General features: G+C 40.5%; 1 protein-coding gene across 1 annotated transcript in view; it reads left to right on the top strand.

Moving 5' to 3' along the window:
- The window catches only part of FREM3 (FRAS1 related extracellular matrix 3), a 126,044-nt gene extending 107,837 nt beyond the window's left edge, over window positions 1-18,207 (top strand). Inside the window, exons 7-8 of the mRNA XM_003257761.3 lie at window positions 9,546-9,695; window positions 17,657-18,207. Coding sequence (XP_003257809.2) covers window positions 9,546-9,695; window positions 17,657-17,898 — 392 coding nt within the window. The 3' untranslated portion in view covers window positions 17,899-18,207. The remainder of the gene's footprint in view (window positions 1-9,545; window positions 9,696-17,656) is intronic.
- Window positions 18,208-24,362: the final 6,155 nt, after the last annotated feature.

Genomic DNA, 24,362 nt, shown 5'->3' with positions numbered 1-24,362 from the left:
GAACACTTGTTAATCTGAAAAATGTGTCTGTTCTATATATAAGCACTTTATACTATCTCCACTCGGCTAGTAAAGACTTTCTTTCAATTTTTAGTATGTGATTTGAAAACTCTAGTAACCTGCCACAAAAAGAAATGTCCGGTTTCACAGAGGGTTATATATTTTGTCCTGAGGCAGTAGGATTTGGAAAACTTGCATAAAATTTGCCTATAAATATTACCAGCTAGTTTAGTGAATTTGTCATTAAATGGGCATCCAACAGAATGTTGACAGATTTAAGAAAACATTGTAAGGAAAAATTGTGCATAAACAAAGTGTTACTTTGGTGAAATCAGCACATTCAACTTTTTGAAAATGTGGTTATGGACCAAGATAAACTTCAACACATAAAAGTTTTTAAAATGTGAAAGACACATATTGCTATGCTGTAAATCCCAGGAAACTGTTCAGAAGAAATAGTATCATTATGCGTTCTAGGGCTAGTCATATTATAAAACAAGTGCTATAGGCTTTAAAAGTATCATAATTTTAATTTTGGATCTTATTTTTTAGTTTAAAGTTAATGAAAGGAAATATTTTAGAGGCCATTACCCAACATCTCAAAAAAAACAAAAAAAAGACTTTAGAAACAGAAAGGAGAAAAGAGCATTCCCAGAATGAAGTGACCAGTGACCACCCTTGCTTGCAATAGAAATGATAGCACTGATAAAAAGTAGTTCTCAGGCAGAGATGTTGGCTGTGCGTGGTCTTTTCAGCCTCCATGATATCTTAAGTTCTTCTGCATTTAGTAAACAAGATATTTAATCACATACAGCCATATTTGTTAGTTATGTTACATTTATTTTAGGTTTTATGCTGAATCTTAAAGAAAATGGATTACATTCTCCTAGCCATTGTAAGATCTTTTTATGAAGTTTCACAACTTTTATATTTGAAGGTAACCTTGGGAGAAGTAGACCTAGGATTATTTTACTGTTAGACACATCATGCTGACAGCATATTATAGTTTAAATGACAACTGCAAAGTTCAAAACAACTTTTTTATTTTTTATATAGAAAGCACACAAGGTTAAGGTCTAAACTAATGCATTAGTCATTTCTTTTTTTTATTTCAATAGGGTTTTGGGGAAGAGGTGGTGTTTGGTTACATAAATAAGTTCTTTAGAGGTGATTTTTGAGATTTTGGTGCACCTGTCGCCCAAACAATGTACGTTGTACCTAATGTGTAGTCTTTTATCCCACCCTTTTTCCTGAGTCCCCAAAGTCCATTGTATCCTCAAAGTCCTCATAGTTTAGCTCCCACTTGTGAGAACAAAATGATGTTTGGTTTTCCATTCCTGAGTTACTTCACTTAGAATAATGGTCTCCAATTCCATCCAGGTTGCTGCAAATGCCATTATTTTGTTCCTAGCCACTGTCTGCTAGCCACTGTCAGATTTAATAAGACCACTACAACCAGTTGGAAAGATTTAAGGGCTTCTTTAAAAATTCCTATGCCTCTGCTCCAGGGCACAGACTATTCTCCAGCTCATGCTGGATGCCAGCATGACTCAGAAAATGTGAAGACCAACTACTAGATTTTTAAGTAGCTCCCTAAGTTATATTTCTCTCTTCAGATGAGGTGCTTCTGAGCCCATAGTCCAGGGCCAAAGTCTTCCATACTACATTTCATGTGTGGATAGCTGGTCTTATGCCAGGAATTCTTTTTCCACATCCTGCACTAGTATCAACAAGACCCTGGTCTCCACTCTTAGGACTTGATACTTTCCCTGGAGGCTAGAATGTGTGTACCCCTGAATTCTAGCCCTGCTGCCCATGAATAGACCCTTTCCCTCATCCTCTATTTTTCCTGCTCTGGATTTCCCCATTCTTTTGTTCTAGCCCAGTGTTCCTTTGCCAGAGGTAACACTTTAAATTACTACATTCTTTGGACACCATGCGTTGCCAAGTGGCTGAATCTCCACTGGTAGTTTTGACGTGATTCAAGTCAGATCTGTTTCTACCTCCACACCTCCTACCATAATCCTCCAATCTCCACCTCAATAAATTATAAGGACGACATTCCAATGCAGAAATGTCTTCTGCATCACAGAATCATTAAGACCAGAAGGAACCTCAAAGGTCATCTAGTTCGACCTCTTAATTTTACAAATGAGGAAAGCAAGGCCCAGAGAGTTAAAGTGACTTTCCCAAGTGTCCATATTGTGTCAAGGCAAGAACAATCTGAGAAGCCTATTATTTCCGGATTCTGCATTCAGTGCTCTTTCTCTAATATCATGTCCCTTAGCCTCTCTGACAGCTAGTTATTTTTCTTTGTTCTGAAAAATCCTATTGACCCAGAGTTTGCTACTTAAAATAAGGCCAAATTTATGGTTAAATAACTTTAATTAACAGAATGCCCTTTCTTATTCTGATCCAAAATTCTTTTTTAAAAATCAGCTTTCTGAGCAAGATGGCAGAAGACCCTCCTACACTTTTCTTCCCTCTACAGACATACTGACTCAACAGCAAAACACTAACATTCTCTTTATGAGAAATCCAAAAACCAGCTGTAAGCCTCCCATATCCAGGCTGAGTACAAAACCAGCTACAGTCATGTGTCACTCAATGAGAGCAATATGTTCTGAGAAATGCATCTCTTAAGGAAATTTCAATGTTGTACAAATATCATAGAGTATACTTACACAAACCTGGATGGTATAGCCTACTATGCACATAGGCTATATGGTATAACCTATTACTCCTAGGCTACACATCTGTACAGCATGTTACTGTACTGAATACTGTAGGCAACTGGGACACAATGGTAAGTATTTGTGTATCTAAACATAGAAAAGGTATAATAAAAATACAATATTATGATCATATGGGACAACCATTTTATATATATGGTCAACCATTGAGCAAAACATCATTATGCTTATACATAAAAACTGGTAGGAGAGTTCAAGACACCCTCTTGCCCAAAGCCCCTAGCACAGTGCCATACAATTGGGAGCTCCAAGCTTTTCTTTGAGGAAGGAGGAGAAGAGAAGCACCATATATCTAATGCCTTGACTTCTCTAGGGCATGCACAAAACGCTGGCTTCTGCGTCACCTGTCACTGAGCACTAACAGTCTCACATACTATAGATGTCCAGAAGCTATTACTGAGAACAAAATTAGAGTTCATAATAGCAAGCTAGCATATGCCACAGCTGCAACCTTCAGCTCAGTGCAAAGTGAGTGGGCAGGGGAAAAGAAAACAGCTCCAAGCTGATATTACAGCTTGTACCTGGGCAGGGAAGAAAAGGATGTGACCACACATAAATGTTCTGATTTTTACTGGGGCCTGCCCAAGTCACTGGTTTCTGTCTACCTGCCTCAGACCACTGATGCAACCCACCATACTCTAGATGCTGAGGGCCACTGCAGTGGACTGAATGTTTGTGTCTCCCTCAAATTTATATGCTGAAATTCTAACCTCCAAGGTGATAGCATTAGGAGGTGGGGACTTTGGAAGGTGATTAGATCATGAGGGCAGAGCCCTCATGAACAGTACTAGTTCCCTTATGTAAGAGACCTGAAAGAGACCCCTCACCTCTTTTGTCATGTAAGCGTATAGCAAGAAGGCAACATCTATGAACTAGAAGGTGGTTCAGATTCAGATGCTGAATCTGCCGATGCTTTGATCTTAGACTTCCAAGTCTCCAGAACTGTGATAAATTTCTGTTGTTTATAAGTTACTCAGTTTATGTGGTATTTGAATCTGTAGATTGCCTTCAGTAGAATGGATATTTTAATGAACACAGGATGTCTTTCCATTTGTATGTCTTCTTTAATTTTTTTATCAATATTTTGTAGTTTTCAGTGCAGTACAAGTCTTTCCCTGCCTTAGTTAAGTTTATGCTGAAGTGTTTTATTCTGATAGTATTTGAATGTAAACGGGGTTGTTTTCCTAATTTTATTTTCAGATAGTTTGTTATTAGTGTAAAGAAATGCTAGTGATTTTTGTATATTGATTTGTATTTTGCAACTGTACTGAACTTATTTATTGGCACAGTTCTGAGAAAGAAGAGCAGAGCTGGAAGCATCACATTTCCTGATTTCAAAATATTTACAAAGCAACAGTAGTCAAAATAGTAAGATACTGGCATAAAAACTGTGTTTATCTAAGCAGGTCTTCCTGAGTAGATTTTCTGTCTCCTTTCATTTGGGCACTATAGTTAATTTACTTTATGCAGCTGAAAGTTTCATAAGACGTGTTTTGGGTTTTTGCCGTTGACGTCCACTGTTGGCTTACATGTATCTTTCTGGATATGCTCGCTGCGTTTGACATTGTGACCACTCATTCTTCTCAAGATTCTTTACTCTCCTGATTTTCCTGTTTCAAACTCCTCTCTCCCTCTTGCCAACTATTTTTTGCTTGTTTGTTTTTGCTTGTTTGTTTTTGTTTGTTTGCTTATTTTTCCATCTGTTTGTTTTTGGTCTCTTTTGGGGGCTCCTGTCACTCGGTCTTTCTCCCCAAAGAGGTCAACCCCCAAAGGGTTGATGCTCCCTGCTATGATCCTCTTTTTATTCATCCATAGTAGACGGTCATACCATCTAATATAAGAGTAACCCCAATCTGTATGCTTAAGACTTCCAAATCTTATTTCCAGCCCTAGCTTGATTTTTTGTTTCTTATTTTTTGAGACAAAGTCTCACTCTTTTCCTCAGACTGCTGTGCAATGGTACAATCATGGCTCACTGCAGCCTCAATCTCCTGGGCTCAAGTGATCCTCCCACCTCAGCCTCCCACAAAACTGGGACTACAGGCATGTGCACCACACCCAGCTAATTATTTACTTTTTGTAGAGATGGGATCTCGCTGTGTTTTCCAGGCTGGTCTCGAACTCCTGGTCTCAAGTGATCCCCTCTCCTTGGCCTCCCAAAGTGCTGGAATTACAGGCATGAGCCACTGTGAGGCTTGATTTTGAACTCTGGATTCATGCATGAAAGGGTTTTTCCAAAATATCTACTTAAATGCACCACAGGCCACTCAATTTCAACATACCTATAACCAAACTCATCATCTTTCTTTATCTTACCCTCAGTCAACACTGTTCCACCTGCTTTATTCCCAACTGAATTAGCGCCTCCCACTCCCACCCACAAACACTAGAAACTTGCAGGGCATCCTAGAAGCGCTACATTAGTCACTGGGTGCTGTTCAGGGCACTTCTTACATTCACCTCTTCCACTCCATCACTAATACTACTGCCTACTAGTAGTATCATCAATCATCATTATGTCTCAGATGAATAATTGCAATGCCTTTCTAATGGGTTGTTGTACTAATTCCTCCTAAATTCATGGCCCACACTGACACTGGACAGATGTACGGAAAACAAAAACCAAACACCTTTTCACTGCCTAAAATTGGTTTCCACATTCTATAAAATCTAAAATATCAAGTCCCATCTACCTAAAATGATTATGTTTCTCTCTAAATTCATTCCAAACATTCCTCTGTTCTCACCTTACACACTACCAATAAACAAGTTCTTGCATCCTTTCCTAAACGGTAGGCTTTTTTCGTGCTTGTGTGTCTTTGTTCCTACTAGTCACTCTACCTGGAACATTTTTCCAACCTCTCTCATTGGTCAACTCTCATTCATTTTTAAAGACATAGCACCTTATTTTCTCCAGGACTCCTTCTGAGCCTCAAAGGCAGTTCCTTCTTTTTTTTTCTGAGATGGAGTCTCACTCTGTCGCCCAGGCTGGAGTACAGCAGTGTGATCTCGGCTCACTGCAAGCTCTGCCTCCCAGGTTCATGCCATTCTTCTGCCTCAGCCTCCCGAGTAGCTGGGACTACAGGAGCCCGCCACCACACCTGGCTAATTTTTTTGTATTTTTAGTAGAGACGGGGTTTCACCGTGTTAGCCAGGATGGTCTCGATCTCCTGACCTCGTGATCCGCCCACCTTGGCCTCCCAAAGTGCTAGGATTACAAGCATGAGCCACGGCGCCCGGCTCTCTTCTTTTGCTGTAGCACCTAGGATTTAGCCGAATGAAATCCTAGGTGCTATAGCAAAAGAAGGAACTGGTGTGGAGGCCCTGTCATATCAAAAATATCTCGAAAACAAGACTGTATATCTCTTTACATTCCCAGTAACTAGCACCATGCTTACAGCACATAGGGGATGCTCAACAGATGTTTGCTGAACTGAACTAAAAAATATTTTTTAAAAAAACATTGAATTGGCTTTGCCAAATCTGATATTAAAGAACCAATACTGACCAATGGGCATTATCTTTCTTTTCTCAGAATTCAAAACCTGTTTAAATAAGCAGTTCTAGAATTGTTCTAAAGATAAAGCCTACCAGTCTGTTTCTAGAATCTGTTTTCTATCCTGAGGCAACTGGAAAAATATTTTCCTATCTTCCATTTTTTGGCATCCATTCTAGGTTCTATACGGTTTCTCAGTTTACCAACAGTGTTCCTGTTACCTCATTTGCAAAACTTGGCATTAAATGTCTGAATATGAACACTGAACTCATTTTAAATGATAATCTTATCTCTTTGAGAGCTTAATTTCTGACCTTGTCATATTTATTTTTCCTATTTTCATTTAAAGGACATTCTCTCTTAAAGGAGATTAAAACACATCTATGGCTGTGGAATCCATTTAATGTAAATATGATGTGGCCAAAGCATCATACTCTCCTAATTGCCCATCCTTTAGAATCACTGCTAGCATCTCAGTTTCTCAGACAGAGCTAAGGTAAAGAGTACTTGGAAACTCTTCTGTGCTACATGGAGGAGCTGTTTTCTCTATTCTGACAGATCTCCTGATGCTCAGTACCTAGAGCATCTAGAAAGAATTTCATGACATTTTTTACAAGTGATACTATCCTCCTCTCATGTCTTATATCTTAGTGTCAGAACTCAGAGGCTTGAGTTCTGACATTTTTTTTCTCTCAACAACAGTATAACAGATCCAAATGTTTTTTACCTGTCTCACTTCTTGCCCTTCCCCAATGCCACACAATATAATTCCTCTGCTAAAAATGCAGGTAACTTTGTCTAAACTTTTTTTCAACAAACTTTGTAATAAGTTCAAAATACATCAGAAGAGAGTTAAAAATGTCCATTTGACAAATTCTTGAGACTTTGTCAATATGCTAGCCACTGCGTCACTAAAAATACAAGGGCATATAGAATATGGTCCCTGACCTTGAGAACAGTTCATAAGGCTCTGATAAAAACACAGGACAGCATGTTAGAATGGTAACTTTTAACATTTTTGCATTTTAAAGAGGTGCTAAATCAAGAGAGGGGGCTCGAAGGAGACAATTTGGGCAGTATGATGTGTACCACCTGCAATGTGGAGAACATAATGAAGTGGGATCTGGCTCTGCCTGGAAAATCTGAATGTGGGAGATAAACCGGTTGGCTGCTTTGGTGGATGAACAAAAGAGAGGGACTGCCTTGGGGTTAAGCAGTATTCCTGGAGTTTATCAAGGCAGAGGATGCAGGAAGGTTGCCATGGACCACATGTGAGCCATGCATACAACAGTGAGCCAGAATGAACTTGTCTTAGGTCTTGTCCAAAGGTGCCATCTAGAGGGCTGAACAGAGGTATTTCCAAATGCTAAATAGGTTGAGGAATGATTAAGTGATCAGCCAGAATATAGCTGTTTGATCCTCATCAGGAGAACTGCAGATAAGAGATACCCAATTGTGGGAGTGAGAGATCTCCAAAGAACCTGCAAAAGTGCCCATGATAAACAGAATCAGCTTTTCTTCCATCTTCCAAAACCAAAGAGTACTGACATCCATGAAAGTGTTCAAGAAAGAACTTTCCTGCTACTCCTCCCTCTCCTCCTTCTTTCCTGTCCCGACCGTGGAGGCATCAGAAGCACCCATTAGCAATAATGAGGAGAAAGTTCTTGGTAAGAGAAGAAAGAATGGGATATGCGCATTATCCTGACCTGATCATTATGCCACAAATATATCAAAACACCACTATGTACCCCATAAATACGTACAATTACTACATGTTCATTAAAAAGAAAGAATGACCCCACCACCCTTTTCTGAGTGCAGGCCACCTGCCTGCTGTATACCTGAGGTGAGCAAATTGCAAGTGTGTTCCATTACTACAGTTATAGAACTATTTGAAATGTTAGGGAAGCACAGAGTGAAGAATGATTATTTATTGAGGAAATAAATATGGCTTCCCAGAGAAGGCAACTCTTTATCAAAGTCTTAAAAAAAATGAGTAGGCATTTGCCAGATTGGCACATTCCAGCTCAGAGAACATCACTACCAAAGATGGAGGCTCACAAATGCATGCTGTGTTCAGTGTATTGGGAGCTGTTTAGCATAACCGGGACACAAGCCACAGAGTGGGGTATGGCAACAGATGATTCCAGAAAAAGTCAACTCAAATCAGATTGGGAGAGGTCTTGCAGTTTTACTACTACTACCACTCCCTCAGCAGTTAAAAGATCTACTAAAATACATCTTGAAGCAAATAATATTTACTAAATCTGATTCCTAGCCTCCAAAAATTGAATTTAAATTCAGATATGCTCCTGGTGCATTGCAATATATTCGCAAAGGTGTCATCTCCACAACTAATTTTCCGTTCGACAGCCTCAAGGGGTTGTTCCTCCATGGTGAATCTTCTTCCTAATATTTACATTTTTTGCCTCCAGATGTCACAGCCAACAAAGTATTCATCTCAAAACCTTTTTCATGACAGTACATATAGTAGGTACTGTTACAGCTAAGCTTTGTATATGCTTTAAATAATCACCTAAGTTCATAGCTACTTTTTAGAACAGAGCGAACGGGGTATGGATAGGTGTATTTGCTTGGCCAAAGCAACATTCGCATTGTCAGCCTCTTCCTCCTTTTAGAAGATGTACAATTCCCTTCTACCCACCCCTGAAGCCTGGTGTCTGTGCTGGTTGTTCTCCTTCAGCCTTCTTTTTCTATGGAGTCACTTCTTGGCCTCTTGGGGAAGTGCTTCTGGCATCTCAGCTAACAGGATCTCTCCTCCCCCTCATTCACTGCCCCAGGATTTCCATCTGTCCCTGTAATCAGCAAATGCCCTACGAAAAGGCAAAGCCATAGTGATCAAACTCAGAATTCTGGCTCAACTGTCCCTCCATAGGAAGAGCAATTTTCTCCCTGCCAAAAAAAGCCTCTCTAACTTCTCCACCATCTTTTCCCAAACAATAGCGGACTTGCCTGAGTTACAGCTGATTGGCCAATTTTCCCTAATAGGAAAATCTCTTCTATGTAATGGAAAGTCCTTAAAACAAAAAAATGAATAGCATCTCAACTGACTTCATCTCATGGCATTTCCTGGAGTCAAAGTCATGGTATGTGACTCTGATGTGGCTTTTTGTGCGTTTTTGTTTTTGTTCTCCGTGAGCTATATAAAAAACAAGACCTATGGGATCTGTCATCTCTGACAATTATGACAAATGCCCAGGCTCACACAGGGCCAAAGGAGACAGTATACCAGGCAGGCTGAAGCATTCTTAGTTTATCTTTTTTTGCCTCTCTAGAACCTGTCCTGCACTTTGGGGATGCTGAATATCACGTCAATGAAAGTGCTGGCTATGTGGAGGTTTGTGTTTGGAGAAGAGGCACTGATCTTTCCCAACCATCATCCATCACCGTGCGCTCCAGAAAGTCAGAGCAGGAGTCAGCAGAAGGTGAGAGGGCCATCATGATACATGTTTATGGTGGGGTCTAGTCTGTTAAGTGTAAGCATGCTTAGTCTTTGTTGATGGACTCCGAATGAAAGTTTCTCTGGCTTCAGCACATAGATGGTTTTTATACGTAATGACTTCTGCTGGTTACAAAATAAATACATTATTCAAACAGCAGCCTCTAGGATTCATTTATTACCCACTTGCTTGTCATGGGCTCAAATTAATTTTTCCAAAGTTCAGAATATTTATAGATACCTAAAACTGCTCATAAACAATATTTCAGATGAAATTACCCCCATAATGGCCAAGCAAGTCCCAACTCGTGGAAGAAGCTCGTCACATATTAGACCTTTGAAGTGTAGGAAGTTTTGACTTCAGACTCAGGCATTTGCCTTAGCTTCAAACAGCATGTCTTCATGCCCTGCTCACCTTTGTATTTCCTGACATGGATGACCAAGGCCTAGCTGACAGCATGGCACAATTCTAGATACCATTTCCTCTAGAGTACCTGTCAGGTGCTTTATCAGAAAAAGAACAGGACCCAATAGGAAAAGAAAAGGACATTTCCATGTACATTGATGCCCACATTTTCTCATTTGCAGTTGTGACCTTTTGGTATGGTGTTAAGTTCTTAATTTTATATCTTTCTAACTTTTTGATGTGAGCATTTAGCACTATAAACTTTCCTCTTAATACTGCTTTAGCTGTGTCCCAGAAGTTCTGGTATGTTGTATTGTTCTTACTAGTTTCAAAAAATTTCTTGATTTCTGCCTTAATTACATTGTTTACCCAGAAGTCATTCAGGAGCAGGCTGTTTAATTCCATGTAATTGTATGGTTTTGAGTGATCTTCATGGTATTGGTTTCTATTTTTATTGTTATATAATCTGAGAGTGTGGTTGGTATACTTCTAAATTTTTTGAATTTGCTAATAATTTTTATGGCCAATGGTGTAGTTGATTTTAGAGTATGTGTATGTGCGGAAGAGAAGAATGTATATTCTGTTGGTTTTGGGTGGAGAGTTCTATAAATGTCTATTAGGTCCATTTGGTAAGTGTCAAATTTGGGTCCCAAATATCTTCGTTACTTTTCTCCCTTGATGGTCTGTCTAATACTGTCAATACGGTGTTGAAGTCTCCCACTATTATTGTATGGTTATCTAAGTCTCTTCATATGTCTTTAAGGACTTGTTTTATGAATGAGGATACTCCTCTGTTGGGCACATAAATATTCAGGATAGTTAAGTCTTCTTGTTGAATTAAACCCTTTACGATTATATAATGCCTGTCTTTGTCTTTTTTATCATTGTTGGCTTAAAGTCTGTTTTGTCTGAAATTAGAATAGCAACCCCTGCTTTTTTTGTTTTCCATTTGTTTGGTAGATTTTTCTGCATCCCTTTACTTTGAACCTATGACTGTCATTGCATGTGAGATGGGTCTTTTGAAGACAGCATATGGTTGGATCTTTCTTCTTTATCTAACTTGCAACTCTGTGGCCTTTTAATTGGGTCATTTAGCCTGTTTACATTCAAGGTTAATATTTGATATGTGAGGATTTAATGCTGTCATCTTGTTGTTAGCTGGTTTATTATGCAGACTCAATTGTGTAGTTGCTTCATAGTGTCAATGGTCTACGTACTTAAGTGTGTTTTTGTGGTGGCCATAATGGTCTTTCATTTCCATATTTAGTGCTCCTTTAAAAACCTCTTGTAAGGCAGGTTTGGTGGTAATGAATGCCCTTAACATTTACTTGTCTGATAAAGATCTTATTTCTCCTTTTTTGATGAAGCTTAGTTTGGCTGGATATAAAATTCTTGGTTGAGCTTCTTTTTTTTTTAATAATGCTTAATAGAGGCCCCTAATCTCTTCTGGCCTGTAGAGTTTCTGCTCAAAGATAATGCTGTTAGCCTGATGAGATTCTCTTTGCTGCCTTTCTCTTCTCTTCAGCTGTCTTTAATATTTTTTTCTTTCATGTCAACCTTGGAGAGTCTGATGACTATGTGTCTTAGGGATAGTTGTCTTATACAGTATCTGGAAGGGTTCTCTGCATTTCCTGAATTTGAATTTTGGCCTCTCTAGTGAAGTTGGGGAAATATGAATGGACAGTATCTTCAAATATATTTTCCAAGTTGTTTGGTTTCTCTCCCTGTCTTTCAGGGATGCCAATGAGTCGTAAATTTGATCTCTTTACATAATCTCATATTTCTAAGAAGTTAGGAAGTTTTGCACATTCTTTTTTATTCTTTTCTCTTTATTTTTGATTGTGTTCATTCAGAGAACCTTTTTGCTATGAGATTCTTCCCTCAGCTTGGCCAATTCTGTTGTTAATACTTGCAATTGGCCCAGCACAGTGGCTCTCATCTGTAATCCTAGCACTTTTGGAGGCCTAGGCAGGTGGATTGCTTGAGTCCAATGTGGGCAACATGGCAAAACCCCATCTCTTCAAAAAATACAAAAAAATTAGCCAGGCATGGTGGTGTGCACCTGTAGTCCAAGCTACTTGTAAGACTGAGGTGGGAAGAGCACCTGAGCCCAGGACATTGAGGCTGCGGTGAGCCAAACATTCCAGCCTGGGTGACAGAGTTCAACCCCGTCTCAAAAAAAAAAAAAAAAAAAGTAAATTAATTTAAAAATAATAAATATTTTCAATCGTATTATGAAATTCTTGTAGTGTTTTCAGCTCTATCAGATCTGTTGGTTCTTTCTTCATTTCATCTTTCAGTTATTACATCATTTTATTGTTATCCCTAGATTCCTTGGATTGGTTTTGACTTTCACCTGAATCTCGATGATTTTTATTCCTATCCATATTCTGAATTCTATGTCTGTTATTTCAGTCATTTCAGCCTGGTTAAGAACCATTGCTGGGGAACTAGTGCAGTCATTTGGAGGAAGGAAGACACTATGGCTTTTTGAATTGCCAGAGTTCTTATGCTGGTTCTTTCTCATCTGTGTGGGCTGATATTCCTTTAACTGTGATGTAATTTTAGTATAGTCAATTGACTTTGCTTCTGGATGTTTTCAGAGGGCCAAGGCTTTGTTCAGGGTCTTCATATGTAGCTGAATTCTTGTCCTTGGTTTCACAGGGTGTTACAGGCAAAGTATTTTTGGTTTCGAAGTTTGGGCTGTGATCTAGTAGATGGCGTATAAGTGTAATGGCTGGTAGGCAGGCTCTTACGCAGCCACATGGCTCCTCTGTGCATTTGCAGCCGTGTTCCCTCTCAGCACTCTAACAGTGTGGGCTCCTCTCTTACCTGAGTGCTGGCTGCAGATCTTGGCTTTGCACTCCTAAGCTATACACCACAGCCTTGAGGCAACCTCAGGCTTTACACTCCCTTTCTAGCTTGGGGGCAACGAGGACGGGGACCTTAGCAGTGGTAATGGCAAAGGGCTTTCGACTTGTCTCTTCAAACTCCACCCCAGAGAAACCCAGAGCCACTATCAATCAGAGTGGCTGCATTGTGAGCCCAAGCTTGGGGGACTGGGGAGGGCCTGCCTGGTGATGGGCAGGGGGTGCAGGAGGCTCACAGGGAGGACAGACTGGCCTCTTCTCCTTAGGGCAGCTAAGAGCTGGAGGTGTGAGTAAAGCACTCAGAGTCTTTGTTCCTTTTCTTCTCTGGGGGCAGCAAGGGCAGTACCACTACAGTGGCATTAACAGAGGAACTTTCAGATGCCTCTGGGAGCTCCACCCCAGAGAAATGCAGAGCCACTGCCAATGGAAATGTTCAGCCAGGAGGTGGTGCAGCTGTCCTGTGGGCTTGAGCCAGGAGCCCTGTTTGGTGAAGAGCAGCGGGTCAGGGGCTCACAGGGAAAAGAGACTTGGCTCCTCTCCATATGGCAACTGGCATGGTAGAGGTGGGAGTAAAGCCCTCAGACTCTTTGTTCCTTCCCCAGTCTGAGGGCAGCACTGGCAGAACCACTGCAGTGGCAGTGGCAGAGGGCCTGTCAGTTGCCTCTGGGAGCTCCAGCCCAGGAAGACACAGAGCCACTACCAGTGGAATGCTCAGCCAGGGGCAGGGCAACTGCTCTGCAGTCCTGAGCTGGGGGCCTTGCCTGGTGAACAGTAGAGGCTCCCAGGAAACAGAAACTGAGCTCCTCTCTGTATGGTGTTTGTGGCATGCTGGAGGTGTCAGTGACTTGACCAGCCCTTTGTTCCTTCCCCAGCCTGAGGGCAGTAAGGGCAGTACCACTGCAGCTGCAATGGCAGAAAGGTTTTGCATTGTCTCTGGGATTTCCTCCCCAGAGAAATGCAAAGCCACCAATGACAAAAGGGTTCAGGTGGGGACAAGGTGGCTGTGCTGGGTTCCCAGATTGAGAGGCCCTGCCCAGTGAGGAGTAACAGCGGCAGGGACTCACATGGAGAACAGTCTGGGCAGTTTTCTCTAAGGCTGCTGCACTAGGCTGGAGGCCTGAGTTAGTCCTGAATCTCTTTGCTCCCTCCCACGCCTGAGCTCAGCAGGAGCGGGGGTTGTGGAGCAGCAAAAATGGTGGCACTGCTACTTCTGGGAGCTCTATCCCAAGGAAGTACAGAGCTGCTACCAGCCAAGAGCCTAGGTGGGGCTGGGGTGGCTGGCGTCCCAGGTCGGGAGGCCCTGCCCAGTAAGAGGTAGCAGACGCAGGACTCATGGGGAAAACAGTCTATTTCTCCATAAGGCAGCTGTGCTGTGCTGGGGGTTACATTAGTTCTCAATCTTTTTGCTCTCTCCAGAGCCTGAAGACTGCAGGGGCCAGAGCTGCAGACCAGCAAAACTGACAGGCCTGCCTGCTACCACTGGGATCTCCATCCCAGGGAAGTGCAGGGCTGCTACCAGACTGCAAGCTCAGGTGGCCACGCTGGGGTCCCAGGCCAGTGGGCTTTGTTTAGCGAGTTCAGTGGAGGCAAGTTGTGCAGTCCATCTGCTCTTCAGCTCTGTGAATTCAGCCCCTATCCTGGGGGCATGTGAGGCAGCAGAAGCTCCAGATGCTGGTACCAGGGTTTCCAGGGGTCCAAAGCCCCTGGAACTCCGTGCATACCTGAGCCTTAGCTCTGCCCAGTGTCCACACAGTTCTCTGTGTCTGTCTGGAGGCGCCAGTGGTAGGGGTGGTCATGGAGGATTTCCAGAGCCCAGGGTTGCAGAGGTTCATGGAAGAACTGTGGGTCCCAGGAGGGTCACACTCACCATTTACCCACGGTGGGGATCCTCCCCTGGCTTCGCCCCAGTCCTAGGTGGGCAGCTGTCCTGTCTCACTCTTCTATGTTCTCTGTGGGTCATGTTGCTTCCTTGATGAATCTCAACCTGTCCACCTAGAAAATCCAGCTGAAGGGCTTGTGTGTTTATTCACCACTCTCTGTCCACTCCATGAGAGTACCACACACTAGCTGCTTCTAGTTAGCCATCTTGGCACTCCCCTCCCCTCTTTTTCATTCTTTTTTAAGTTTTCAGACAGGGTCATTTCTCACTCTGTATGTATCCATGAAACGAAGAGTGAATAAACCCATTTGGTTTGGTGGACTTCTTTGCTTGTGGTTTGAAAGAGAAATTTAGATTCCTTTAAATAAACCTCTTTGCATGAAAGTAATGACGCCTCTGCTAGCTGTCTGTTAGGGATGAACTAATAGAAGTAATGTTCATGCTTGGGGTGGTGATTCATGGGTTTAACAAGTAGAGCTGTAGAAGTAAGGTTTATACTTGATAGTCTACTGAACCTAGTAAATACTTGACATCTGCTCAGGTTAGTTAACTATATTAATCTTATGTATATATGTATAAGGTATAACGTGTTACATTAATAATTATTATAACTTCTGTGTTCTTAATGCCTACTATTTGCCAGATACTGTGTTAGCATACGTGCTCTACTATCTATAATCTTCACAATAAACCTTATAAGGTAGCTATCATTATCCCCATTTTGCAGTTGAAGAAAAGAAACTGAGACTCAAAGAAGTTAAAGAATTAGTACAAGTAAGCAATAAACCAAGATTTGAGTCAAAGTCCATGAGATACAAAACCTTATCCATTACTCTCCTGCCTTAGTAATTTTCACTATAACCTTGTTTTTGTTTTTGTTTTTGAGACAGGCTCTCACTCTGTCACCCAAGCTGGAGTACAGTGGCATGATCTCAGCTTACTGAAACCTCTGCTTCCCAGGTTCAATTGATTCTTGAGCCTCAGCCTCCCAAGTAGCTGTGACTACAGGCACTCACCACCACAACCTGCTAATTTTTGTACTTTTAGTAGAAATGGATTTCACCATGTTGGCCAGGCTGGTCTCGAACTCTTGGCCTCAAGTGATCTGCTCGCGTCAGCCTCCCAAAGTGCTGGGATTACAGGCATGATCCACCGGGCCCGGCTTTGTTTTGTTTTCTTAATGTCACTATTTAGTGCCTTTTAGAAAATTTTTTGGAGTAATCTCAAACTTACAGAAGAGTAACAAGTAGAGTGAGACACTTTTTTTTTTTTGTCAACTATTGAGAGTAAGTTTGGAACCATGTCTCCAAAAACTTACAATGTAATTCCTTCAAACACATTCTTTTGTATAACCACAAAACAAGCATAAACTGAGAAATTAACTTGATACACTTCCATAATCTACTCAGACCTCATTCAAATTTCACCAGTTGTCCTCAAATCATTCTTTACAGCAAAAGAATCCAGTTATAAATCACGCATTATATTTAGCTGTCATGTCTGCTTTTGTTTTCTTCAATCTATAACAGTCCTCTCAACACCTTGATGCTTTTGAAGATTACAACCCAGTTATTATACTATATAGAATGTCTTCCAAATTTGGGTTTTTCTGATGGTTTTTCATAATTAGATTCAGGTAATGCATCTTTAGCAGGAATATCACAAAGATGATACTATCCTCTCATTGTATTCTGTCAAATGGCACACAGTTTCCATTTATCCCATTACTGGTGGTGTTAACTTTGATCACTTGGGTAAGGTAGTATCTGCCATGGTTCCTCATTATATTCCCTTTTTTCCTTTGCAATTAATATTTCATGGAGGAGTACCTTGAGACAATATAAATATTCTGTTCCTCGATTTATTTTTATATTTATATCACTCATGGGTTTCTATTTAATACCATTGATTATCATATGTTATGATCATTACATGTGATGACTTTCCGAATAAGTCACAAAGAAGCTGTATGGTGAGGTGGACCAGCTTGAAAAAATTATTAATAACAACCCAGAGAATGGCAGAACTTCATGGCTTCATAAAATTGAGCAGAATGTTGTGAGATGAAAACAGATGTCTAGCAAAAGTGAATGGGTGAAATCTTTTTTTTTTTTTTTTGAGACAGAGTCTCGCTCTGTCACCCAGGCTGGAGTGCAGTGGCGCAATCTCAGCTCACTGCAAGCTCCGCCTCCCGGGTTCACGCCATTCTCCTGCCTCAGCCTCTCCGAGTAGCTGGGACTACAAGCGCCCGCCTGAAGACACCACGCCCGGCTAATTTTTTGTATTTTTAGTAGAGACGGGGTTTCACCGTGGTCTCGATCTCCTGACCTCGTGATCCACCCGCCTCGACCTCCCAAAGTGCTGGGATTACAAGCGTGAGCCACCGCGCCCGGCCTAATGAGTGAAACCTAATCAAAATAAAATGTATTATATTTATCTTCAAGGTTAAAAAATTAAAAAGGCAAATCCTTTCATTTCAAATTGAAGCTACCTTCAGAGATCCTTCAATAAATTGGCAGAATCTTGGTGGAAATAGTTGGAAGGTGATGTGCCTGGTCTAGACGTGTAAAGCCCTGGTGAGGATGGCACATGGGCATGGCACAAGGGACTACAGGGCATTTGGTAGAATATGGAAGTTCCCCCTTCTGGGGATCAAACCCAAAATATATGATCCTGAGAGTGTTGGGTACAAAGGAGAATGCTGCAGGGTTGATGAGAGCTCTCATTTTTCTCTGAAGGAAAACTTATGACAAATCCTACTGTCTCACTAGTTCCTTTTTCTTTTTCACTAGCTGGAACAGATTATGTTGGTATCAGCCGAAATCTGGACTTTGCTCCAGGCGTGCGCATGCAGACATTCCAAGTGACCATCCTTGATGACCTGGGACAGCCCACCTTGGAAGGCCCAGAGAAGTTTGAATTACTTCTTCAGATGCCTATGGGTGCAGTGCTTGGAGAACCAAATAAAACTACCGTTTTCATCGAGGACACCATCACTGACTGTAAGCAGAGTGCTTGTAGTTCCTTTGATTGAAAGACTTTAAGAGGGAAAAACATAGCCAAGATATGCCTCCTAACAACAGAATGAAACTCTACTGTTTATAGATCTTAGCAATTCTGGGATATCAGTGATATTGTACTGTCATTGGTGTTATATTCTGGTGATATGTGGAAATGTAATTTATGTGACTGCATGGAGATAGAAATATATATACACATAGAAAACATTGAGCCCACAAAGAATTAGACTGTGTTCATGTTCTGTTTCTATTTTGTTTTACTTTGTTTCTGAGGCAAGTAAGAAATCCACTGTGATCAATTAAATCAAAAGTTAAGATCAAAGGATTAACCTCTCTTTACTGATTGCTGCGGCATATGAAACACTTTTCAACTCTCTCTCTCCATATATAAAGTTCTTTTAGCGAAATCTTCAATTTTTCTTCACAAGTCTTTATCAGAACTACTTGGTAGGGAAATTTTTCAACTCTTTATTCCTTTGCACTCCTTTGTGAAAAAAAAAAAGGATACTAAACAGTAAAGTGATGAACATGCAAGTAGTGAAAAGGAGAAGAAAGAAGAGTTGAAGATGTGCATAGTTCACAAACTGCCCAGTTAGTTCTTAACTAATGTTGAATTGACAATATGTATAGCTGTGGCTAATACTACATAAATCAAAGTTTCCAAATTATTTTGAAACCACATCTTTGTGCCCCATCATTACTTTTTAGGTATTTCTTTTGCAAATGTTTTTTTAAAATTTGTGTTTCAGACATTAACTTATTCTCAAGCCAACATAGTGTATAATAGAAACCATTCCCAGATGCATTTTTTCCAAATATTGAATGGGGATAAAACGGCTCTTCACTGTGATATAGTCTGCACATATAGGCCAAGAAGCCCTTGTCTACTGTTAGCCCAGGTTTTGCTTCTTTGCTAGACTTTCATTTTCCCAACCAGAGGAAATATTTTTCTAAACTACCTTATAACTCTTGACCTCACTTCTCCCTCTGTAAAATAAGAAATTTGGACTCAATTTCTGTTAAGATCTCTTCCGGTTCTGTCTGATTCCTGTCTGAATGCATATCTACCAACAGAAAATCACCCTCCCTCACCTTGCAATTTTCCCAACCACCAGGGGAAAATCTCTTAAACTAAAATTCAACAGATAGTTATTGGGCTTCTTCTTCAGGTCAAAGAGATATGTCCCCTTCACACACGTTAGAAAAAAAGTAATAGAAAAACTACACATGGACCAAGATAACTCTCAGATATACCTAAGAGACCCCACAGATGCCCTGGTTCGGGCCCCAAATGAAGCAACAACTGAATTCCCTGCTGAGTACCTGTGTGCCCAGGGGAAATACACATTGTCAGCATTAGGAGGAATCTGTTTTGAACTCGAAATTAATTCCAGTCTTTCAGTGTTTTTCAGAAAATCACTCTTTTTCTCTCTCATTGTATTTTTTTGTTACTTAGGTACATTCAGATGAATGCAGTGCTTAGGCATTCATATGTTTGGGGGAAGGATATCACAAACAGTGCTTTTTATAAAGTCTGTTTCATTCCCAGTTTCTACCCATTAAGATGTGCCAGAGAAGCAAAATTATATTTTTCAGGATAAAACCTGGTGTACTCTAGTTATGACTTAGAACATATTCTACAGTTCAGTAATGAAAGTAATCCAGTGTCCCGAAAGAGTGAAAAAATGCCTGATTTCCTACCAGGAATGGAATTGCACACTATGGAAAATTGGGCTTATTTGTCATCCCTTATATACTCTTCCCTATGCTAACATTTTTATAGAAAAAAATATTAAGTATTTTTTTCTCACTTAATACTTTAGTTTTCTCAGAGCTGGAAAGTGTAATGGAGATACACTAGATGTTGCTGTTCTTGCGTAAACTTTAAATGGAAAGGTGTTGTATATTTTATTTCAGTGCCCAGGGCCCAATTTAAGGGCTCCACTGATGGGGTGAATGAAAAAGGCAGCTAAGGGCCATCATTTACTGGAGCAGAGACACCAGCCATAGGTCCTTGGTGAAATGCCGTACCCACCAGGGCTCAGCCCAGGAGACAGTGAACTATGGGGAGCAAACCACACTGATGACTCCACAGGTGGCTTTCTGCCAGCTAAGCATTCAAAAATTTGTTTGTCACTAAGGCAGCAGAATGTTGCTGCTCCTAAACTTATCTATAATAATAAATAATTATAAGCAGCCTAAATGCCCAATACTCAGGAAATGGTTAACTGAATTATAGGATATCTACTTGATAGAACAGTATGAATTCTAGAGTATCCATGACCATGTGGCTATTGCAATCCTTAAACATATGGAAAAGACTAAAAGAAAATGCCTGGAAATGGTAATAACTTTCTATTAGGGTAATGAAATCATCAGTCATTTATTTTGTAAACATACTCTAAAGTTATATCAGCAAATATCTGTGCTCATTAGCAAGTTGTTGCTATTTATGAAATTGAGGAAATTAAACAGATTATAATGACCTCATTCTGTTATTGTTACCACAATTTGTGATGAAGTTCATAGGGTCCCTGCAGGAATATTTAGCACTGACTTGTCCTAATCCCTGGAACCTATGGATTTTACCTTACATAGAAAAAGCATCTTTGCACATGTAATTAAGGATCTTGAGATAGGAAGATTATCCTGAATGGCCCCTAAATGTAATCTCAAGAGTCCTCATAAGACGATGTGAGATGGAGGTTACATACAGAAGAGGAGGATGCAATGTGACTATGAAAGGCAGAGATTGGACTAATGGGGCTACAAGCCATGGAAGGCCAGCAGCCATTGGAAGCTGGCAGGCAAGTAGATTCTCCTGCTGGAGGCAGCACAGCCCTGCCAACAACTAGGCTTTGTCCCAGTAATACTGATTTTGGACTTCTAAACTCCAGAACTAGGAGAAAGTAAATTTCTGTTTTTTTAAGCCATCAAGTTTATAGTAATTTGTTATAGCAGCCACAGGAAGCTAGTACCACAGGCAGGGAGAGATCAGGAGAGTTTGCTGGTATTGGCAACGAAGCAAAATGAAGAACACTAGAAAGCATGCTCAGAGAATACAGACAGAGACCGACACTCAGTGTCTGCTGTGAGGGGATCTTTGTGCAGAGATTCAAGGCCCTGTCCTGAAGACATAACGCAGTCCATCTGACAGAGGTAATGTTTGGAAGCAGCATCAGCAGACACACAATGTCTTGAAAGCAATGGGAATTCCAGCCTGAGGCTTTAGTAGACCTATGTTTAGAAAGAAGCTGTAGGCAGTCCAGCATTAGCCTAATCTACCAATAATGTAAGTATTAAGAAATCTAATGAAATAAAAACTATTCCTCGGCTGGGCATGGTGGCTCAACACTGCTGGTGTAATCTCAGCACATTGGGAGGCCAATGCAAGAAGACTGTGTGAGCCCAGGAGTTTGAGACAAGCCAGGGCAACATGGTGAGACCCTGTCCCTACAGAAAACAAAAAATTAGCCAGGTGTGATGGCCCAAGCCTGTAGTCCCAGCTACTTGGGAGGCTGAGGTGTGAGGATTACTTGAACCCAGAAGTTTGAGGCTGCAGTGAGCCACTGCACTCCAGCCTGAGCAGCAGAGCAAGACCCTGTCTCAGACATAACAAAACAAAACAAAAAAACAACAACAAAACAAAGATAGAACTATGATTCTATTCCTCTACTCACAACATTTCTTACATGAAATGTGTGGGTTCTTCCCACACCAAGAACCAATACTCCCACCCTTGGGATACCAACTGGGTACCCTACCATTCCTACCTGGAGTTAGCATCAGACCCCACAGGTGAAGGGCTCAGTCCCTTAAGACTGCTCCCACTTCAGACACCATACTTCTGAACAACTTGGCTACAAATTGGAGGTGCCCATAACCACCTCTCAGGTTTGATAATTTGCAATAACAGCACAGAACTCAGGGAAACACTTTTACTATTACTGGTTTATTATAAAGGATATTATAATAGATAGAAATGTACAGCCAGATGGGCCAGGCTCAATGTCTTACACCTGTAATCCCAGAAATTTGGGAGGCCAAGGTGGGTAGACCACTTGAGGTCAGGAGTTTGAGACCAGCCTGGCCAACACGGTGAAACCCCAACTCTAGTAAAAATACAAAAATTAGCCGGTGTGATGGCACGTGCCTGTAATCCCAGCTATGTGGGACACTGAGGCAGGAGAATCATTTGAACCCAGGAGGCAGAGGTTGCAGTGAGCCAACATTGCACCATTGTACTCCAGTCTGTGTGACAGAGCAAGAGTCCATCTCAAAAAAAGAAAAAGAAGAAAAGAAATGAACAGCCAGATGAAGAGGTACATAGGGCAAGGTCCCAAAGGGTCCTGAGCACAGGAGCTTCTGTCCCCTGGAGTTTGGGATTCACCACCCTCCTACCATGTGGATGCATTCACTGACTTGGAACCTCTCCAAACCCTGTCATTTAGGGTTTTTATGGAGACTCCATTTTATAGGCATGATTTATTAAATCATTGGTCATTGGTGATTGACTTAATCTCCAGCTCTTCTTGCCTCCCTCGAGGTTGGGAAGTGGGACTGAAATTTCCAACCCTGTAATCACATGGTTGGTTCCTCTGGCTAGCAGCCCATTCTTCAAGAGTCACCTCATTAGCATAAACTCATATATGGTTAAAAGGGGCCTATTAGGAATAGCAAAAGACTCTCCACTTTCCTCTGTCACTCAGAAATTCCAAGGGTTTTACTAGCTCTATGACAGGAATCAGGAACAAAGACCTTAAATGATATTTCTTATTATATCAAAATATCGCATTAGTAATTTCAAGACTATAGAAAAAGACTCCAAATTTGGAGCATGACTAGAGAATATATATATATATATATACACACACACACACACATACATATGTATATACACACATATACACATACATATATATTTATATATACACAAATATGTGTATGTCTCTATAGATAGATATCCCCCTCTATATATTCCTTTATAAATCAAAATAAAATAAAGAACAAATAAAATGTGTTAATAAGAATCCTTATACCGTGAAAGAGTATTTTCAGAGCAGGGTCCATACATCCAGCTGTATCTCCAGTTTTCCTTTTGTCTTCACTTATTCACCAATCTCACTTCTTGACGTGAAGTTCATGCTGTCAGTTGATGGACCAGGGCCTCGGACTCCTCCATTCTTGGTATTATGGCATGTCTTGACACTACAGTAGATCAAAGGAATTTTAATTCAGAGCAAGCACAAATATGTTGGACTTTTTACAAAGCTATGTTCTTTGATTCTACAATGGAGCATCACAAGAAAAAAATATGATAGGAAGTTATGAATCATCACAAGAGCTTACCTTCTGTACCATACCCCCATTAATTTCATACATTTTAAATATTTTAAATGTAATAAAATATAATAAAAATCATATATATACACTTCCCTGGATTAAGCACCATGTCCATTTTGTCACATTGGATTTGTCTCATTCTAAAGCTCCAGTTCTTTCTGGGTCACTCTGGTCTTCAATATTGTATTGTGCCATAATAAAAACCAAATGTAATGATGTCCCCCAAGTACTGTAAGATCCATAAGTGCCTTCTTATGGATAATAATTTTTATTGCTCTTACAATATCAGAATCAATATATATCTCATGTATATTTTAATATATTACATAATATATAATATGCATATTAAGAGGTATCTTGAATTGTAAAGGTATCTGTTTTGAACAGAAGTGCTTAACTTAAATAGACATAATGCTACAAGAAATACATTAACTGAGGAAGAACTTTGAAATTAAGCAACTCTTATACTTATTCAAAGAATGTTAAAGCAAAGGTATAGGCACATCCCCCACAGAATGCACTCCTAGTGTCACTGAGTGAGGTCGACAGCAACCTTTTCTAAGATAGAACACCCCATTGGTGAGAGAGCATGCTTAAAGGGCCCAGGTCAGAGCTGAGTGAGGTGGGACTCCCAGTGAGGAGGAAGCCTGTGCTAGGACCAGATCAGTGCAAACTCTGTGTAATGATTTTTAGCCCTATGAATGTTTTTCACTGGGTCCAGACCCTGCCTCAGCTCTCCCCAGCTCTCTGGCCATGGTAGACACTAAGTATACTTGAGCTTCCACTTCTTTCTTTTCTTAGGCCATTCTGAATAAGTAAAAATGTATTGTATTTTTTAACATCATAGTTAACAAGTATGAAATAATTTCACTAAATATGTGTTGTATGCATGTGTGTGTGTTTATGATTTTTTTATGTCCACAATTACATCTTCCAAGGACTAAAAGAAATCCCAGCAGAGAGTCTCCTAAGCACAACCATTGAAGGAAGAGCTCCACACGTTTTCATCTTGTTGAAGCAACAAGAAATTAGGCCACATTTGAACAAGGAATTTTTTGAGAGAAGTACATTGATATCTCAAAAATCGGTAATTGATTATTATTAATCAATTTATTCCAAGACTTTTTCCCTTATA

The sequence above is a fragment of the Nomascus leucogenys genome, chromosome 7b (genome assembly GCF_006542625.1).
Source record: "Nomascus leucogenys isolate Asia chromosome 7b, Asia_NLE_v1, whole genome shotgun sequence".
Lineage (NCBI taxonomy): Eukaryota > Metazoa > Chordata > Mammalia > Primates > Hylobatidae > Nomascus > Nomascus leucogenys.
The sequence above is the reverse complement of the archived record's forward strand: the minus strand, read 5'-3'. Positions and strand labels throughout refer to the sequence as shown.